This window comes from Kogia breviceps, chromosome 5 (genome assembly GCF_026419965.1).
Source record: "Kogia breviceps isolate mKogBre1 chromosome 5, mKogBre1 haplotype 1, whole genome shotgun sequence".
NCBI classification, from domain to species: domain Eukaryota; kingdom Metazoa; phylum Chordata; class Mammalia; order Artiodactyla; family Physeteridae; genus Kogia; species Kogia breviceps.
The window spans coordinates 94550370-94570300 of NC_081314.1; the positions used below are offsets into that span (position 1 = coordinate 94550370).

The 19931-nt window shown below is 38.4% G+C and overlaps 1 protein-coding gene and 1 pseudogene across 1 annotated transcript in view; both read left to right on the forward strand.

Annotated features, from left to right (window-relative positions):
* The window catches only part of MORC1 (MORC family CW-type zinc finger 1), a 191697-nt gene that overhangs the window by 53811 nt on the left and 117955 nt on the right, over positions 1-19931 (forward strand). Inside the window, 1 exon segment of the mRNA XM_067035361.1 lies at positions 9925-10050. Within this exon segment, the coding sequence (XP_066891462.1) occupies positions 9925-10050 (126 nt within the window).
* LOC136794303 (uncharacterized) lies at positions 12483-13533 on the forward strand (annotated as a pseudogene).

Sequence of the window (19931 nt, forward strand, 5' to 3'; positions counted from 1 at the left end):
AAGGAAACACAATCTTTAAATGACAGAATAGACCAGATAGATTTAATTGATATTTATAGGACATTCCATCCAAAAACAGCAGATTACATTTCCTTCTCAAGTGCACATGGAACATTCTCCAGGAGAGACAACATCTTGGGTCACAAATCAAGCCTCCGTAAATGTAAGAAAATTGAAATCATATCAAGCATCTTTTCCAATGACAAAGCTATGAGATTAGATATCAATTACAGGGAAAAAACCATAAAAACCACAAACACATGGAGGCTAAACAATACGGTACTAAATAACCAAGAGATCACTGAAGACATCAAAGAGGAACTAAAAAAATACCTAGAGACAAATGACAATGAAAACATGATGATCCAATACCTTTGGAATGCAGCGAAAGCAGTTCTAAGAGGATAGTTTATAGCAATACAATCCTACTTCAAGAAACAGGAAAAATCTCAAATAAACAATCTAACCTTACACCTAAAGTAACCAGAGAAAGAAGAACAAACAATACCCAAAGTTAGTAGAATGGAAGAAATCTTAAAGATCAGAGCAGAAATAAATGAAATAGAAACAAAAGAATAGCAAAGATCAATAAAAATAAAACTGGTTCTTTGAGAAGATAAACAAAATTGATAAACCTTTACCAAGACTCATCAAGAATAAGAGGGAGAGGACTGAAATCAATAAAATTAGAAATGAAAAATGAGAAGTTACAACAGACACTGCAAAATACAAAGCATCCTAAGAGACTACTGCAAGCAACTCTATGCCAATAAAATGGACAATCTGGAAGAAATGGACCAAATTTTAGAAAGGTATAGCCTTCCAAGACTGTACCAGGAAGAAACAGAAAATATGAACAGACCATTCACAAGTAGTGAAATTGAAACTGTGATTAAAAATCTGCCAACAAACAAAGTCCAGGACCAGATTGCTTCATAGGTGAATTCTATCAAACATTTAGAGAAGAGCTAACACCCATCTTTCTCAAACTCTTCCAGAAAATCACAGAGGAAGGAACACTCTCAAACTCATTCATTACCCTGATACCAAAACCAGACAAGGTTACTACAAAAAAAGAAATGTTCAGACCAATATCACTGATGAATATAGATGCAAAAATCCTCAACAAAATACTAGCAAACAGAATCCAACAACACATTAAAGGGATCATACACCATGATCAAGTGGGATTTATTTCAGAACTGCAAGGATTCTTCAATATATGCAAATCAATCAATGTGATATACCATATTAACAAATTGAAGGAAAAAAACCATATGGTCATCTCAATAGATGCAGAAAAAGCTTTTGACAAAATTCAACACCGATTTATGATAAAAACTCTCCAGAATGTGGGCACAGAAGGTACGTACCTCAACATAATAAAGACCATATATGACAAACATACAGCAAACATCATTCTCAGTTGTGAAAAACGGAAAGCATTTCCTCTAAGATCAGGAACAAGACAAGGATGTCCACTCTCACCACTATTATTCAGCATAGTTTTGGAAGTCCTAGCCATGGCAGTCAGAGAAGAAAAAGAAATAAAGGAACATAAATTGGAAACTAAGAAGTAAAACTGTCACTGTTTGCAGATGACATGATACTATACATAGAGAATCCTAAAGATGCCACCAGATAACTACTAGAGCTAATTAATGAATTTGGTAAAGTTTCAGGATACAAAATTAATGCACAGAAATGTCTTGCATTCCTATATACTAATGATGAAAAATCTGAAAGAGAAATTCAGGAAACACTCCTGTTTACCACTGCAACAATAAGAATAAAATACTTAGGAATAAACCGACCTAGGGAGACATAAGACCTGTATGCAGAAAATTATAAGACACTGATGAAAGACATTAAAGGTGACACAAACAGAGGGAGAGATATACCATGTTCTTGGATTGGAAGATTCAATATTGTGAAAATGACTGTACTACCCAAGGCAATCTACAGATTCAATGCAATCTCTGTCAAATTACCGGTGGCATTTTTTACAGAACTAGAACAAATGATCTTAAAATTTGTATGGAGACCAAAAGACCCCAAATAACCAAAGCAATCATGAGGGAAAAAAACGGAGTTGGAGGAATCAGAGTCTCTGACTTCAGACTATACTACAAAGCTACAGTAATCAAGACAATATGGTACTGGCACAAAAACAGAAATATAGATCAATAGAACAGGATAGAAAGCCCAGAGATAAACCCATGCACCTATGGTCAATTAATCTATGACAAAGGGAGTAAGAGTACACAATGGAGAAAAGACAGTCTCTTCAATAAGTGGGGCTGGGAAAACTGGACAGCTAGATGTTAAAGAATGAATTTAGAACACTCCCTAACATCATGTACCAAAATAAACTCAAAATGGATTAAAGACCTAAATGTAAGACTGGATACTATAAAATTCTTAGAGGAAAACATACAGAGAACACTCTTGGACATAAATCACAGCAAGATCTTTTTTGACCCACCTCCTAGAGTAATGGAAATGAAAACGAAAATAAACAAATAGGACCTAATGAAACTTCCAAGCCTTTGCACAGCAAGGAAACTATAAACAAGATGAAAAGACAACCCTCAGAATGGGAGAAAATATTTGTGAATGAATCAACGGAGAAAGGATTAATCTCCCCAATATATAAACAGCTCATGCAGCTCAATATTAAAAAAATGAACCATCCAATCAAAAAATGGCTGGAAGACCTAAATAGACATTTCTCCAAAGAAGACATACAGATGGCCAAGAGGCACATGAAAAGCTGCTCAACATCACTAATCATTAGAGAAGTGCAAATGAAAACTACAATGAGGTATCACCTCACACTGGTTAGAATGGCTGTCATCAGGAAATCTGCAAACAGCAAATGCTGGAGAGGGTGTGGAGAAAAGGAAACCCTCTTGTATGGTTGATGGGAATGTAAATTGATACAGCCACTATGGAGAACAGTATGGAGGTTCCTTAAAAAACTAAAAATAGAATTACCATATGATCCAGCAATCCCACTACTGGGCATATACCCAGAGAAAAGCATAATTCAAAAAACATGCACCCCAATATTTATTGCAGTACTATTTTCAATAGGCAGGACATGGAATCAACCTAAATGCCCATCGACAGATGAGTGGATAAGTAAGATGTGGTACATATATACAATGGAATATTACTCAGCCATAAAAAGGAACAAGATTGTGTCATTTGTAGAGACGTGGATGGACCTAGAGACTGTCATACAGAGTGAAGTAAGTCAGAAAGAAAAAAAAATTTCGTATATTAACACATATATGTGGAATCCAGAAAAATGGTACTGATGAACTGTTTTGCAAGGCAGGAATAGAGACACAGATGTAGAGAAGAAACCAAGGGGGGGAAAGGGGGTCTGGTTGTGGGATGAATTGGGAGATTGGGATTGACCTATATACACTAATATGTATAAAATAGATGACTAACAAGAACCTGCTGTATAAAAAAAATAGAATTCAAAAAAAAGGTACCTTTATTTCCCCTTTCTACCTCAGTACTTGTTTAAATGGATAAAGGAATATTGGTTTAAAAATTATTTTTCTCAGTACTTATTACTCGTTTGACTTCTTGAATCCATGTTGTTAGTGAGAAGTCTGATGCAGATGTAATTATTAAAATTTTGTAATACTCATTCTTCCTGTGCATAGCTTTTAGGATTTTCTCTTAACCTTTAATAATTCCATAATGTGGGTCTTGTCTTTCTCTAATTCTTCATACTCAGCAGTTGGAGGACTCTTGTAACTTATTACTTTCATATGGGCTCTGCCTTCAAATAGATCCAGATCCAACTGGTTATCATCTCCTCTGCTGCTATGATCCTGGTCCAAGCCACCCTCATATCTCACCTGGATTACTGCAGAAGTCCTCCCACTGGTCCACTGGTCTTCCTGCTTCCACCCTTGGCCCTGTAAAAACTATTCTACCTTTGCTCCTCTGTAGCAGCCAGAGTAGTCTTTTAAACAGTCTCTGTATAGAATTCTCCAGTGACTTCCCATTTCACCCAGAGAAAAAATCAATGTCTGTACAGTGTCCTGCAGCATCCTGCATATTAGTCACCTATATTTCTCTGATCTTCTTCCCCCATTTTCTCATTCCTCTCTAGGCACTCAAGCATCCTTACTATTCTTCCTTGGATTTCAGCAGGAGACTAGTATGTGTTCTAAGTCTACCAACTTGATTCTAGCTATGTCTTTGATTTTTAAAAAAATATTCTTTTATATGATGTCATGGTCTGTCAGCAGAGACATTAGGGTTAATTGAATGAATGGGCAGCATTTGCAGTCTAACGCCATATCATATATTCTTTGTAAAGTCCATACAGAATTAGAAAATATGGGTACCATATCCTTGAATCCTGATCTGTGGATGGAGTTGAAGGAGCCAGAACCTCAGACTTACAGGCAGGTAGGGGCTGTGGATGGAGGCTGTCTGAGCCCATCCGCTAATTCCCACCACTCCGCAGCAGTGCTGTGCATCCAACCACTCAGCCTTGGAGGCAGTAGGTACATTATAAAAAGCGTGGACTTTGTAGTCACTTAGAACTGGTCTCAAATTCTGTTTCTTCCACCGAGTAACGGACTACAGATAGATTCATTTTACATTCACTCATTCAGTGGATATTTATTGAGTTTAAGTATGAGGCCTTGCTTTAGGATCTGGGGATATATCAGGAAGAAAACAAATATCTCTGCCCCAAGTGGCTTGAATTCTGTTGAGAGAGCTTTCATCCTAATGGTAAGTTATTTGTAGTCTCTGAACTTCAGTGTTCTCATCTACAGGATGAGGCTATTGCATCATCTACTTAATACGAATACTGTAGAAACAGAAGAGGCACAGTACTCGGCATGTGGAAGTTCTCAGTGCATTTTAATTCTGTCCATTCTTCTCCCATAGCACTTCTTTCTAGCAATTACTATAATGCTCTGTAAACTAACTCAGTGCCTGGTACATAGCAAGTAACAAATGAATTTAGGTAAACCAAATTGAATGTCAATGTCTAGGTAATTTTCTAAGGATATTGCAAATACTTTCATTGGAAGGTGCTGGCACTTTCCGTAGTGGGTTCTACTGTCCTCCATCCCTGAAGATCATTGAAGACCTTTATTAGGATGAGAGAGGAAGTTTTAGGAAATTTTGTAAAGTGCTTCTGTTACCTTTGAAGTCTTTTTTGACTTCCAAACTGTGAAGACTTGATCACTCCTATAGCATTTTTCCTGATTCCCTTTTGCGGGGCCAGGATCATATGACCATTTCACTTGGTCTGTTATATATGCAATTTACTTGTGCCCATGTTGTTTTCAATTACTTAATATCTTCTTAACATATTCAACTTTATGAAAAAATGGAAGAAACCATGGACTCTAGTAAAAAAAAAAAAAAGGCATGTCATGGAATTGGCTGTTATCAAAAGGGCCTTTCTTGCCCCTGGAATCCATCATGGCTCAGGATCTCAGGCAACTAGAGGAATCCATAAAAAAAAAAAAAAAAAAAAAAAAAAACAGCTCTGAAAGTAAGGATATAATATGGAGTAATGGAGTTGAAATTTTGTGCTAAGTAATGTTTTGAAATTAGGTGTCATGTTGCCAGTGTGTTTCTAAATTGACAGTCATTGGGCAGCATTCCATAATGTCTCTAGTTTATGTCTTAACTGAGCTGGCTAGGAACACATCAAAAGTCACAGCTTCAAATTGTTATAATGTAGTGCTTGCTATACTATGGTTATGGCAGAAGCACTTTCATTACTTTGCGTAGCTTATAACTTTTCTTTTAAATTGCCTCTTTGAGTTGACATTTCTCTTAGGTATAAACTACCCTGAGATTAAATTTGGTTAGCCCCTTTATAGTTCAGAACTTAAACTAGTTAAAAATCTTTATGCACTTCTTTATATTCAAGATAATATAGGCCTTGTTAATTTCAACTTTAAGAACTCTTCAGAGATTTTATAGGGACTTTAGCAATAAATTTAGAAAATTATAAACCAGTTTTGGTTATAGTATACAGTATTTTCATGAATAGAAATATGGCACTTCAGCAATACTCCAAAAGGGATCTAATTTAGTCTGGTGCCCAGATTTTAGAGTTGTTTTCTCAACTGTGGAAGGTAGCTCAGTGGTTGGACTGGATGGGAGTCTGTTGTCTGTGTACCCAGTGTAGATAAATGTGGAGGGTGTCCTAGGTCCAAACACCTTCAAGAGATTGTTCTGCTCCCTTCTTTCAGGAAAACTGCTTTACATACTACCCTGTCCAGTAGGTCTACCAGGCAATGGTTCTTAAAACTGGTAGAGTTAAAGAAACACCTGGATAGTTTAAAAAATATTGGCATTCTCAGACTCCAGCCACAGAGAATCTGAATCAGTAGATAAAGGAGATTTGACCTTGCTCATGAGACCCCTCTTTCTGGACCCTCTCCTACCCTTAACATAGTTTGGTGGTCCCAACACGCCAATCCACTCATGATATGCCACATATGGAGCAACACTTCCAACAGCAGGAGGACAGGGTGGATAGGCTGGGAGAAGAAAGAGGCCACACAGAGGCCACAGCCACAGCTGGAGGATAAATCTGAGGCTTTTTGAGAATACGCACTGCTGAGCAGGGGACAAGCACATAGATTACCCCAGCTCCTCCTATCATATTCCACAGACTATAAAGTCAGTTTCTGCCTGAAAATTTTCCCTTCTCAAGTCTGTCACGTGACGGTGTGTGTGTGTGTGTAAGGGAGTTTGCTCTCTCTCTTCCTTTCTCAGTTTATTATAGCCAGTTAAATTGAAAGTAAGAGAGAAAGATGATACAGACAGAGATATGGATACTTCTGGAAAACTTTAGGTTGGAAAAGACATTTAGGAGGAAACAAGAGACAAACACCTCTTGGAGAAGATATATGAAGCAGTTCCTGCATGATGGAGAGTAACACTATATTTTTCCTTAGATATTCTGAAGATACCATGATGACGGAGTACATTTGTATCTGTTTCCCCAGTGGGTGGCTTTATTTGTAAACACTGGTAACATCATCACTGAAGATCACTCATTAAAAAGTCTTATATAGGGAACCCTCTGTTGTTCATTCTAAATTAAGCCAAGGAAGTCCTGAATAATTATCATTTATTCAACAAATGTTTATTGATGAGGATGCTAGCCTCATGGAGGGTACAGCCTGATGGAGATACAAGTAAGTAGTCAACGACACCACAAAGTGGCAAGTGCTGTGGAGGGGTCCACAGAAGAAGGAGGGGAGCACCGGAGGAGAGTGATTCACCCAATCTTGGGGAGTGAGGGAAGGCTTTGAGAGGAAGTGCTATCTGAAGCGTGAAGAGGAGCTAACTGAAAATGGCAACAGAATTGAATGTGCCAAGGCTTGGGGGTAAGAAAGCATGACCCCATATCTGGAGAACTGAAGTGGTCCTAAATGGCTAGACTGAAGCTGGCAGGAGATGAGGCTGGAGAGTTAAGTGGGGTCCAGATCATGAAGGACCTTATGTATCATATAAAGACATTTGAAAGTGACATTGGGTAGCCTGTTTCATATACAGATGTCATATTTAGCCTTCTTTGTCTTTCTGTCACTGACATGATAATAGCATAAGAAGTATTACTGTTCTCTTTGTCACAAGTAAACGGGAACTTTCAAAAGTAGGTGTGTGTGTAGAAAAGGGTTAATGCTAGAAGTCTTGCTTGCAAGATTGGCCCTTGGCTGGCTTCTGGGAACTTGGCTGGTAAGCAGTTCCCCTCACTGATATAAAACTTTCCGTAACAGGTGAAGGTGGCTCACTGTGTCCATACTGTGCAAATAACATGATATATGCTGAAAATCTACTTTTTTTTCTGGGACTCTGGAATTTTTATACATGCTAGGCAGAGGGTGTTTATATGACCAGCCCCAGTAAAAAAACAAAGACAAAAACAGAAGCAAAGAACAAACAATGATGAAAAAGCCTTGAGGGCCCAGAGTCTCTAATGGGCTTCCTGAGGCAGAAGCATCACACACACGTTGTTACATTTTCATAGCTGGGGAAAGAGTATTCTCTGTGTGACCCTTCATGAGAGGGGGAGAACATAAGAAAGCCACACGAGGATTCCTCCAGACACCACCTATCTTTTCCATAGGAGCCACTGTATATCCTTACTACATCACCATGATAAAACTTAGCCATGAATACAATTACATGCTAAGTCCCATGAGACCTTCTAGCACATCTTCCTCACATAGGGGAGGTCTTGAGGATCCCCAGCACACATGCTATGAATATTGACCTATAAATATTAATTGAATGAGTAAAGAAGTGACCTATTAAGAGGTAGACATATTAGTGTCCTTATTTTATATTTGTATCATATTTTTTTAACCCAAACTTGTCTAACCCAGTTGGATCTCTCACCAAGTTTCTCAAATTCTCAAACTTGTCTCTGAATTACTTTTGACTTTTACCTTCAAATGACAAAGAAGTGTTAGCTTTGAGGAGAGTCAAAAGGAGCTTCTAGCTGTAAGGGCAGTTTCAAATCAGGAGATCCAGAAAGGATTTGAATAATGGCAGAAGTCCTCAGAATTTTTATAGTGTCCCAAGGTGACTTGTTTTTCCTCTCTTAACAGGGGAGGACTTACTCGATTGTGCAGCTCCTGGTGCACTAATAATTGACTACATTACTGTAGCCATGTAGATAGCCTTTCGTGTCACATTAAAGCTGTACTTGTATTTATGGAGTAATAGCCATGGACTAGATACTTTTATATAATTTATATTGAGAAATTCTACTGAAGGCTTTCTTTTTAAACAACTAATAGAAATTCCTGACTTCATAATGAGCTTCAGATCCTGCCTGGAGGAACTTAGAACCAACCAGGAAATCCTTGGACTGCCTATGGATTTTGTCTTCATTTTTTGTAAATTCCTTGGAGCTCAGTTCTTTCTTACTGAGTAACTGCCAATAATGTGACCCCATTGAGCAGCCACCCCCAACAGGCTTTATATTTCCTTTCCACCAACTTGTCTCCCTCTGGACTGAGGTAGGATTGTAAAAATGATAGGTTTACTGCTCTCTGCTTTCTATTTGTGCCTTGTAGCCCTTCCCTTGTAGACTTTTCTAGGACCCAGTAGATGAAGAACACTACTTCGTAAGCATGGCTGGGCCTGTTTTTGATCTTTATTTCTTGTCTAATTGGAGAGGATTTACAGTTCACAAGTAGACTTTAATATAGAAGGTCCCTGGAGTTGTTGTTTTACAGCAACACAGCGACTTCTCAACAATGTGCAGTTTTACAAGGGTAGTTTTCTTCATAGGCTGTTTGTTTCTGCTCCCATTTTACTGCCTTTCCACCCTTTATTTTTCTCTTTTCTTTTTCACTTATCATGTTATCAGACTCCTCCTCTCAGCTGGCCATTAATACTTATTTTAACACTTAATTGCACTTACAGAATGAAGTTTTATGTTTCTTGTTCATAATTTTCAAAGCAAATGAAACATGTTATTGTATTTCTCTGTTTGCAGTAACTTCATGGAAATGTATTTCATTCATGTGGGCCTTGATTCATTTTGTTATGATTGAGCAGGGGGATTGTTTTGTTTATTTGACGTGGTTTTGTCCTTCTGGGCTGATAGCTTTAATGAAAAGTATCTTTTCTATTGCTGATGTAAGTCTACTTTTAATCGGCTAGTTGCCAACCAGAGTTCAGTTCTAATCAATGTGTAGGTTGTTCACAGAAGCCCTTGTATTTAGGGATGTGTGAGTGTTGCAGCCTTTGCTGGTATTTGTTGTGTCATTAGGTTTAGAAAAAAGTTCCTGAAGCTGCTAGTAGTAACCATTATGACTTGGTAGTCTTATTTTTTCTTCTCAATTAATGTCATTATTACATCGTCTACAGTATGGCCTTTGATATTTTCTTTTCTAGTTTTCCAGAGAGATGGTCACTCAGAGCCTATACATCTGTTCTATATTTTGACCCTTGGATGAGAATATTCATTCAGGCCAAAAGAGTTAAAACAAAATACCTACGTTATTGCCTCTACAGACCCAGGTAACTCACCTTTGTTCAATTATCTTCATAGAGTTTTCATTTGTAAAATACCTCCCATCCCAATTGTTAAAGTGATTTGATAGTAAGATTTTTACAATTTGATAGTAAGATTTTTTACAATTGCAAATAAAATTCAAACTGCATTCTGGAAGGTTTGCTGAAGAGTAATCGTATGAAACAAATATTTGGCCATAATAGTAACATACTGCAGTGAACACTCTAAGTTAGATGGTCCCCCCAAGTAGGAATATGTTATTTATTTCAGCGACTCCTAGATGCTTTGATTGTAATGGGTTCTATTTAAAAAATCTGTTCAATTATATTTTCTTTTTACTCAAATATATTTGAACTATTAAGTCATATACATATATGTGTATGTATATTTTATATATAGAATGCACATATGTATAGATATACATCTGGTTCACTTATATTTTAATTACCATTTATATTTTAGCATAAGCTTTTTTTAAGCTTACATTTGCATATTATATAACTTATCTTGCACAACTATGCATGCTATGAGAACAGGTTTTTTTTTTTGATGTGTGGTGTGTGGGTGGTCATTCATTTATTTTCTAAACATTTATCAAAACCTTCTGTTAGTCTGAGATTGTGCTAGAAGGATAAGATTAGTTCTAGTTTTCAAGAGTTTACTATCTACTGGGAGGAACATTTAATGCTTGTATGTTGTCTATATGTACACCTTTTGATATACATTATGTTATTTAATTTTTGCAGTGACCCTGTGGGTTATGTTTTATCATCATTTAGAAATAAATAAATGTCAGAACTAGATAAGAACTCAAATCTTCTGGCTCCAAATTCTTTACCAATTCAAATCCCATGCTCCTTCCCCTATACCACACTAATTCTTTATAACAGACCCACATTTGTTATGTTGTCTTATTTCCATGCATAAGTAGTTGCTGTTCTGGGGCCTTGCAATCACTCATATTGATATTAATATTAAAAATTGTGGATCTCTGAATTGAATGCCCTGACCACACATGAATGGATTCCTCAAAAGCTTTACTTTTGATTTCTGATTCTACTGCAGGTCATATTTTGAAAAATGAAGTATACCAGGCCTGAGACTTACTCTATAAATCTGTTTGTTCCCTAATTCATATCAAAGTGATACTTCCTTTTCATAAGTCTTATTCTTCTAGGGAGCACCAAGGGTCTCCTGGATCAATCAATATAGCTGATCTTTTCAAATTAGATTATTCCTCTCAGTGAGTTTGGGTAAAAAATGGTTTAAGCCAATGGAAAATGTGGATTTATCTCTATATTCTGAGGGAATTTTATTAAATTGAATTTCATCTACCTAAATTACTTATATCAAGTGATGGCTGTTTCCCACCCTAGTATATATATATATATATATATATATTTTTTTTTTTTTTTTTTTTTTTGCGGTACGCGGGCCTCTCACCGCTGTGGCCTCTCCCGCTGCGGAGCGCAGGCTCCGGACGCGCAGGCTCAGCGGCCACGGCTCACGGGCCCAGCCGCTCCGCGGCATGTGGGATCTTCCCGGACCGGGGCACGAACCCACGTCCCCTGCATCGGCAGGCGGACTCTCAACAACTGCGCCACCAGGGAAGCCCCCCTAGTATATTTTTTAATGCACCTTTCAGTGTAATATTCTTAGATATATCTTACCAGGAAGTAGATATAATATAAATATTTATTTTATTCCTTAAAAGATACTTAAAGAGGCTCTGATACTTACATGGGGCTCTGATAAACTGTTAAGTCTGATATGTTTGGGGATCTACAGTATAGACAGGTTTAATTTTTCATGGCTTTATCCCTTAGGCTTAACTTTCTCTCCATTTGACTTATTTACTTGCATATTGTTTTCCTCACAGCTTCTCTGGTGGCAAAAGTTTTGTGTAAGAAATATGTGGCATTCTCTCCATGTTATCTCACCCCTAGTGGGGTGACCCTTACTTTATTTCTTTCCTAAAAGGCACTCTAGCTCTAATGGCTGTATGGAAACAAATTAAAAGCTGGGAATGACCCTATAGGACCAGAGTAGAAACATGTAAAATGTATTAAAAGTGATTAAATACTCGGTCCACTTGACCACCCAGGCTCCAATAAACTTCTAGACATGAACCCTGAAGTATTATTTATAAGAATACATACCTATACTTTATGGTCAGTAGTTTCTCTGTATTTTCGTAGCAAACAGAAGAGAGAAGATTGGATTTTAATTGTGTGGATGGAGTTGCTGTAGTTCCTTTACCCCCAGTGTCTCTAACAAGTTCAGAAGGGGCTAGGGGGGAATTTTTGGTGTCATGTCATTGGTTTCCTCCCTTAATCATATTCTGTTCAGTGTTTTTATCAATAGCTTGGGTAAAAAACAGGCATGTTTGAATTCATAATAGACCCTGAACTAGAAGGAGTATCTTATATCTGGCATAATGCGAACAAGATGTGAGAGAGTTGAAATACGAAAGATAAATGTAGTATAAATAACCTACAGTCCTGAATTTAGATTTTAAAAATCTATTTTGTTAATATACTAGACTTGGACAGTGATTTACATGAAAAAAAATAGATGTTTTCATTGACCACAAGCTTAATCTAAGCAGATAGTGTGACAGGGCTGCTGAAAATATTTTTGGAACTTAGCGAGTAGCACAAGATAGTAGCCATCCGTTCTCCCCCACCCCGCCGCGGGTCCCAGCAGCTCCGGCGGTGGGAGGAGCGGCAGCGGCCAGGCAGGCCAGCTTCGCGAAGGCTCTGCGCCCGCAGGCACCCGGCCCGCGCCCGCCCCTCCGCCACAGTGCCCAAAAGGGAGAAACCGGCTCCTGCAAAAGTAGAAACGAAGCCAAGAAAGGCGGCAGGAAAGGATAAATCTTCAGACAAAAAAGTGCAAACAGAAGGGAAAAGGGGAGCAAAGGGAAAACAGGCTGAAGTGGCAAACCAAGACACTAAAGAAGACTCACCTGCAGAAAATGGAGAAGCTAAAAACGAGGAGAGCCCAGCTTCTGATGAAGCACGAGGAGAGCCCAGCTTCTGATGAAGCAGGAGGGAAAGAAGCCAAGCCTGATTAATATCACACACCTGGTCCTATCAGGGGTCCCCCGTCTCCTTCCTTGTACAATCCAGAGGAATATTTTTATCAACTATTTTGTAAATGCAAGTTTTTTAGTAGCTCTAGAAACATTTTTAAAAAGGAGGGAATCCCACCTCATCCCATTTTTTAAGTGTACATGCTCTTTTTTAAGAGGGGAAATCATTTGCTGGTTGTTTATTTTTTGGTACAACCAGAAAATAGTGGGATATTGAATATGGGAGACTTTGATTGTCTTGGGTGTCAGCTTAACATTCCACAGATGGGGGGTAGCTTTTATATCCTATAATGCAAAGCATACTAAATGGCAGTTTGGAGACAGTTGTGCATTTAATGTCTTAAATGCTTTAAATTACTTCTCTTCCCATGTTGTTTTTGGTAGAATTGTTTCCTAAAGGAAACCACTCACCCCTTGATCTTGGCTCTCCTGGGCAGAATTTTGTGCACTTTGTAACATCTTTGGTGATGGTAGTCCAGTTCTTCTAGTAACTGTTAACGTGCTGTGAACGACTGACAATTTGAGTATGTAGTGTATATGATATTAAATTGTGAATTAGTGGGACTTAACGATGTAATAGCATATGAATTAATATTTGAAGGTATTGGTACTTAATATCCTGTGAAGGAAAATTTGCCTCCAAATTTTAAGCTGGAAAGTCACTGGAATAACTGTTCAGAAAAGAATCACCGCTACATGGCTTTTTAGATTTTTGGTACATATATTGAGAATTGTGTACAAATTGAAATGTCTGTATACTGATCCTCAAAACAACCAATAAAATCTCAATTATGAAAGGAAAAAAAGAAAAGAACAAGACGGTAATACTACCAATAAACCATGTCCTGCTTATACCATGTCTGGAGGGTGATGTTCAGATGAGGATGCTTTAGGAGGGGAGGGACTTCCTAGCTCACAGTATAAATTAACTACCTGGTTAACTGGTAGGGGGTCATTGGTGGAATTGAGCATCATGCTGTGGATGAGAGAAGACACAGGACCTGAGTGAAAACGTGAAAAGCTGCCATATGATGGTTGGAATTCTAGAGGGCAGAACTTGGATGGCTGGATAGAAGTGGAAGACAGAGCTAGCTCAGCATGAGAGTGTTAGGCTGTTTTTGCAAGGCAGAGACACACAGATTACCTTTTTCTATTGGTATTTATTTATTTAAAGTTGTTTGTTTATTTATTGGCCGAGTTGGGTCTTCGTTGCTGCACGAGGGCTTTCTCTAGTTGTGGAGAGTGGGGGCTACTCTTTGTTGCGGTGCATGGGCTTCTCATTGCGGTGGCTTCTCTTGTTGCGGAGCATGGGCTCTAGGCGCGCGGGCTTCAGTAGTTGTGGCACGTGGGCTTCAGTAGTTGTGGCTTGCGGGCTCTAGAGCACAGGCTCAGTAGTTGTGGCACATGGGCCTAGTTGCTACGCGGCATGTGGGATCTTCCCCGACCAGGGCTTGAACCCGTGTCCCCAGCATTGGCAGGTGGATTCTTAACCACTGTGCCACCAGGGAAGTCCCTCCCTTGGTGTTTAATATAAGGATATTCAAAGAGTTCAAGGAGCTGGGCAACATACAGCACCCTTGCTGTCACCTTTGTCTCAGTGTTTCCATGACTGGGATGTTCTAGAGAACTGAAGCAACAGCCCAGTGTTGCTCAGGTTATACCTGGGCTCTACTGAACTGGCTTGGCTATGTGTTCTTAGTACTTGCTTCTCTAAGGATGGGTTTTCCACCAACAAATTCAAAGCTTTCTTATTGGACAGAGTTTGGGGATAAGACACACCAGAAGGGTTTGATCACTTACGCAGCTTCTTCTGGTTGAACACCAGTCCCTGGTCCAGTTAGCAGGTTTGACGTTCAGAATACTAAATTCAGCATGTCTAGGATGGCAAATTTAGTTTCTCCAGACACACATGACACGAGGTATAGCAGCTCAGAATCGTGAGTGTGGCATGAGATTAAAGAAGCAGTGGAAGGCACTCCCATCTAAGACAAGGACACATTTGTCCCTGAAAGAGCCTAGATTGTAGAAAGAAATATTATTTGGGAAAGAATTTCAGCTAGGTGATTTCTAAGGTCTTTTTCAACTTAAAGATTTTAGAAGTCTTGGGGTCTTGTTTGTCTATATAATAAGACAGGCTAATATATGGCTATATTACTAGAACTTTGGCAACAGACGTTACTGATTTTCTTTGGCTTTGAATTCTTTAGGTTTAGTAGAGAAATAACTCTCAGATTTATGTAGGCATTAAATCTCTGCACATTAGGACTAAGGAAGGACATGGAGTGGTCACCTTTGAAAGCTCTTTAAGGAAGATGGAGCCAAAGTATCTGTTTGAAGATCTCCATTCCTCATCAACACTGCTTTGCTGTGGACTGGTAATGCATGAAAGAGCCCAAGTGGTATGGAATTGGAGTCCCCCTGCTTTCATAGGAGCAGCATGATACTTTTAAAGTTATTCAGGGACACTAAGTTTATGGTCTGCTGTTGAGTACTCTGCAGCACTATGCTTTGGAGACAGTCTTCATTTTGGGGGATTTCCCCAACTTCTCACATCCCACCCACCTATGTAGACTAATAATGTTTTAGAAGTGTCTCTTTTGTAAACTGTGCATCTTATGTATCCCTTCGTGAGTTTGTGTTATCTTAAATCGTTTAATCTTTCAATATAGTAAAGTAGTTGAAAGCAAAATTTGGATCAGCCACGCTTGGATCTGAGTTTTGATTTTGTCATTTACTAGCTGTGGACCTTCAGCAATTAAGCCTGACACTTCTCCACTGTTGGAAATTCCTCTGCCCCTCAGGGTGGCTATGAGGATTAAAATAAAAATATGTCTTATTTTAAACATAATATTTGGCATAGTTCCCACATATTTGAGAATAAACAGCGGTTGTAATTATTATACCAGTGAATAAGAAATGGAAGGGATGTCTACCCTGTGCTAGGCAATATTGTAAGCATTTGGGATTCAGCATGAACAACAACAAATTCTTCCCCTTGAGAAGCTTATACTCTAGTGAGGGGAAAGGCAATAAGTAAAAAAAAAAAAAAAAAAAGAAAAAAATTGTGGATAATTTTAAGTGCCAGGAAAGGAAACAAAGTAGGGCAAGAAACAGGGGTATTGGATGATTGTTCTATTTATTTATTTATTTTTAAAGGACCATTTGCCTTTTAATTACTTATTTATTTATTAACATCTTTATTGGAGTATAATTGCTTTACAATGGTGTGTTAGTTTCTGCTGTATAACAAAGTGATTCAGCAATACATATACATATATCCCCATATCCCCTCCCTCTTGCGTCTCCCTCCCACCCTCCCAATCCCACTCCTCTAGGTGGTCACAAACACCGAGCTGATCTCCCTGTGCTATACGGATGCTTCCCACTAGCTATCTATTTTACATTTGGTGTGTATATATGTCCATGCCACTCTCCTACTTCGTGGATGACTATTTTAGATAGGAAATCAAAGAAGTTTTTTTTTTTTTTTTTTTTTTTTTTTTTTTTTTTTTTTTTTTGCGGTATGCGGGCCTCTCACTGTTGTGGCCTCTCCCGTTGCGGAGCACAGGCTCCGGACGCGCAGGCCCAGTGGCCATGGCTCACGGGCTTAGTTGCTCCGCGGCATGTGGGATCTTCCCAGACCAGGGCACGAACCCGTGTCTCCTACATCGGCAGGCGGATTCTCAACCACTGCGCCACCAGGGAAGCCCAAGAAGTTATTTTTAAATAAATAACTTCTGAGCAGAAAGCTGAATAAACTGAGAAAGTGAATGTATTATCTATCTCTGCATAACAAATCACCCCCAGATGACTTAATAATAAAGTCTCCATGTGTTATGTCTCAGTGTCTGTGGCTTAGTAATTTGAGAGTGTCTTCGTAGGGTGGGTTTATTTGGGGATGTCCCATAAAGTTGGTAAGAGATTTTGGCAGAGCTTGCTGTGGCTTGATGGAAGGTGGAGGACAGACTTCCAGGGTGGCTGACTCACATGGCTGGCCAATGGTTCCTCTCTACAAGGCCACTACACAGGGCCACCTGAGTATTTGTCATGGTACAGGGACTGGCTTCCACCAGAGTGTGCAGTTCAAGAGAACAAAGTAGAAACAGCAGTCTTTTAGAACCTAGACTCAAGAGTCATCTACCATCACTTCCTCCATATTATTTTGGTCATACAGTCTAGATTCAGTGTGGGAGGGGACTACACAAAGGCATGAACACCAGGAGGTAAGAACTGTTAAAGGACATCTTGGAGGGTGGATACCATAGTCAATCATATAAGAATTTTATGGGAAGATGTTTCTGGGAAGAGAAGACCAGGTAAAGGCGTGGGGCGGGGGGGTGGGGCAGGCGGAAGGCTAGTATAGCTACAGCACAGTGATTGGGAAGAGGCCAGGTAGCTGGCAGCAGGTCCCATAAGGCCTTGAGCAATATAGCAAGAAGAGGTGGTTATATTGAGAATGTAAAGACTTTGAGAGGAGTGATGTTACTTAATTTTATTATTTTAGAAGATTACTGTGGCTGCTCAGTAGAGAATTGATTTTATGGGGCAAGAAGGGAGGAAGGGAAATTAGGTAGGATACAGTTAGTATATTCTAGGTGAGAAATTATAGTGGCCTGAGCTGGGGTGGTAGTGGTGGAAGTAATGAGACCTGTTCAGATTACAGATATGTTGTAAAGATAGAGCCAACAAGACCTGCTGATGGATTGGGTGTGAGGTGAAGAGAAAATGAGGATTCATGAAAGCCTTCTAAATTTTTTCCCTGAGCAAAAACTTGGGAATGATAGGGGAGGTGTAGGTGTGGGGATTAGGAGAAATGGTGATGGGATTCTTTCTACCCGTTCTGGACATACTAAGTTTGAGTGGTCTAACTGACACACAGGTCTCGCTGTCAACTTTATACTAGCCAGAAAATTCTTGATCATTACATGTTTTGATGAATAATTAAGGACTATAACAATTTTATAGTATGACTAATCAGGCAGACTCATAATTTTAAAAAGAAAATAATTATGATTGTGAATACTATAATGTAGTTGTGATTCATAATTGGGCTAATTTTTTCTGCATAACTAAAAGTTTAGAACTTTAGTTTTCTTTATTTGTAGTCTGTTTTTTCAACTTAAAATTTAAAAACATTTTATTTTATATTAGCCAACATGTTTTGGACAAATTTTGTAAGTGTGAGTATTAAATACCCATGAAAGTTTAAATTTCTGTAGGTGATTCTGATTAAAATAGTTACTCAAAATGCTGTATTATGCTACACTCTATACTTCTGCCACATAAAATCTTAAAAATTACTCAATACTTTTTATATTTTTATTTCTCTTTAAGGGTTTATTTCTCTTTAGGGGATGTGGATCTGTTTTGCTCCTAAGATAGTAAAATTAATAAAAGTTCAAACAATACAGACTTAGAGACTGGAGAAGATCAAATAACTGAAAGTCCCCTTTATCACTTGTCATTCACTCTGTGTTCTAGCAATCCATAATCACCCCAAAGGAGAACCTCTGCCTGGAGTTTAATAAATACCCTTCTAGATCGTCTTCTACACATTTACACACACACAAACCACACACACACACACAGTTTTTTAAAATATAAAATTATATGCAAGTTGTTTTTTTCACTTACAAATGATCTCTTGGAGATCTTTCTCTGTCATTGTTAAATATATTGTACTCTACGGTTTATTTAACTATTAATTGATGTATATTTAGGATGTTAGAGTTTTCATTGTTAACAATACTAAACTGGTTATGCTAGGGCATCATTGGACATATGTATATTTATGCTCATATGCGATGATTTCTATACAACAGATTACAGAAGTAAATTCTGGGTCAGGAGATAGGTACCCATTAATTTTGATGGGTGCTGTTAACTTACCCTCCGAGAAGTAGAGACCAGTTTATTTTTATACCAACAGTTGTGTAAGATTGTACTTTTGTGTGGTTCCAAATCCATACTTGCTATTAACGGTATTTTCTTATTTTATTTTTGCCATTCTAAGAAGCAAAACTTTTATATTGTTTTAATCTTTATTTCCCTCAATACTTTTATTTGACCTTATGTTTTTAAGCTCTTTTAGAAAGAAAATATTGAATAAAATATTCAATAAATTAGTAGAGAGTGGACATAAGCAAAATATTTGAATACAATTTCACTGACAGAAGAGAGTAGGGAGGTAGAAGGTAAAATGTGTGAGGAAAAGTGGAGACCTAAAGTGGGGCAGAAAGAGGCAGAAACAAGATGGAGACAGAGACCGCAGCCTCTGGTGGTGGGCACAGTTCAAGTAAACACAAAGTTTGGGAGATGGGTTTGAAGAGTTCTAACCACTGAGAAACTGGAAGCCTAGTTCCAGAGGGGACACCATTCCCTAGCAAGGCATGTTGCAGGGACTGAGGAACAGACAGAGCTGTATGGATTCTCTTCCTTGTCCTCCAGAGCAAGTATTACTCTGGCTCTGAGGCATTTTTACCTTCCAGAGTCCACTAGGAGGGAAAAATAGTTGTGAGGCTGATGGGGGCTTCTGATTGTAGATGGAGATTTCATCAGTGATTCTTTCTTTTATGAGAATGGGGAGATTTATTACACTGGATTTACAAAGTTACATATATTTCTTAGCTTTCTTTAATTATTGTGAGCAGTTGTAAAATTTTAAATGTCATCTGAGATGTACAGATCATCTGGGACCAGATTTTCTCAATGATACAAACCACCGAGAGAGCATTTTTTGGTCTTTGTTGTTTCAAATTAAGCACTAATGCGGAGTTGGCACCTTTCATGCCACCT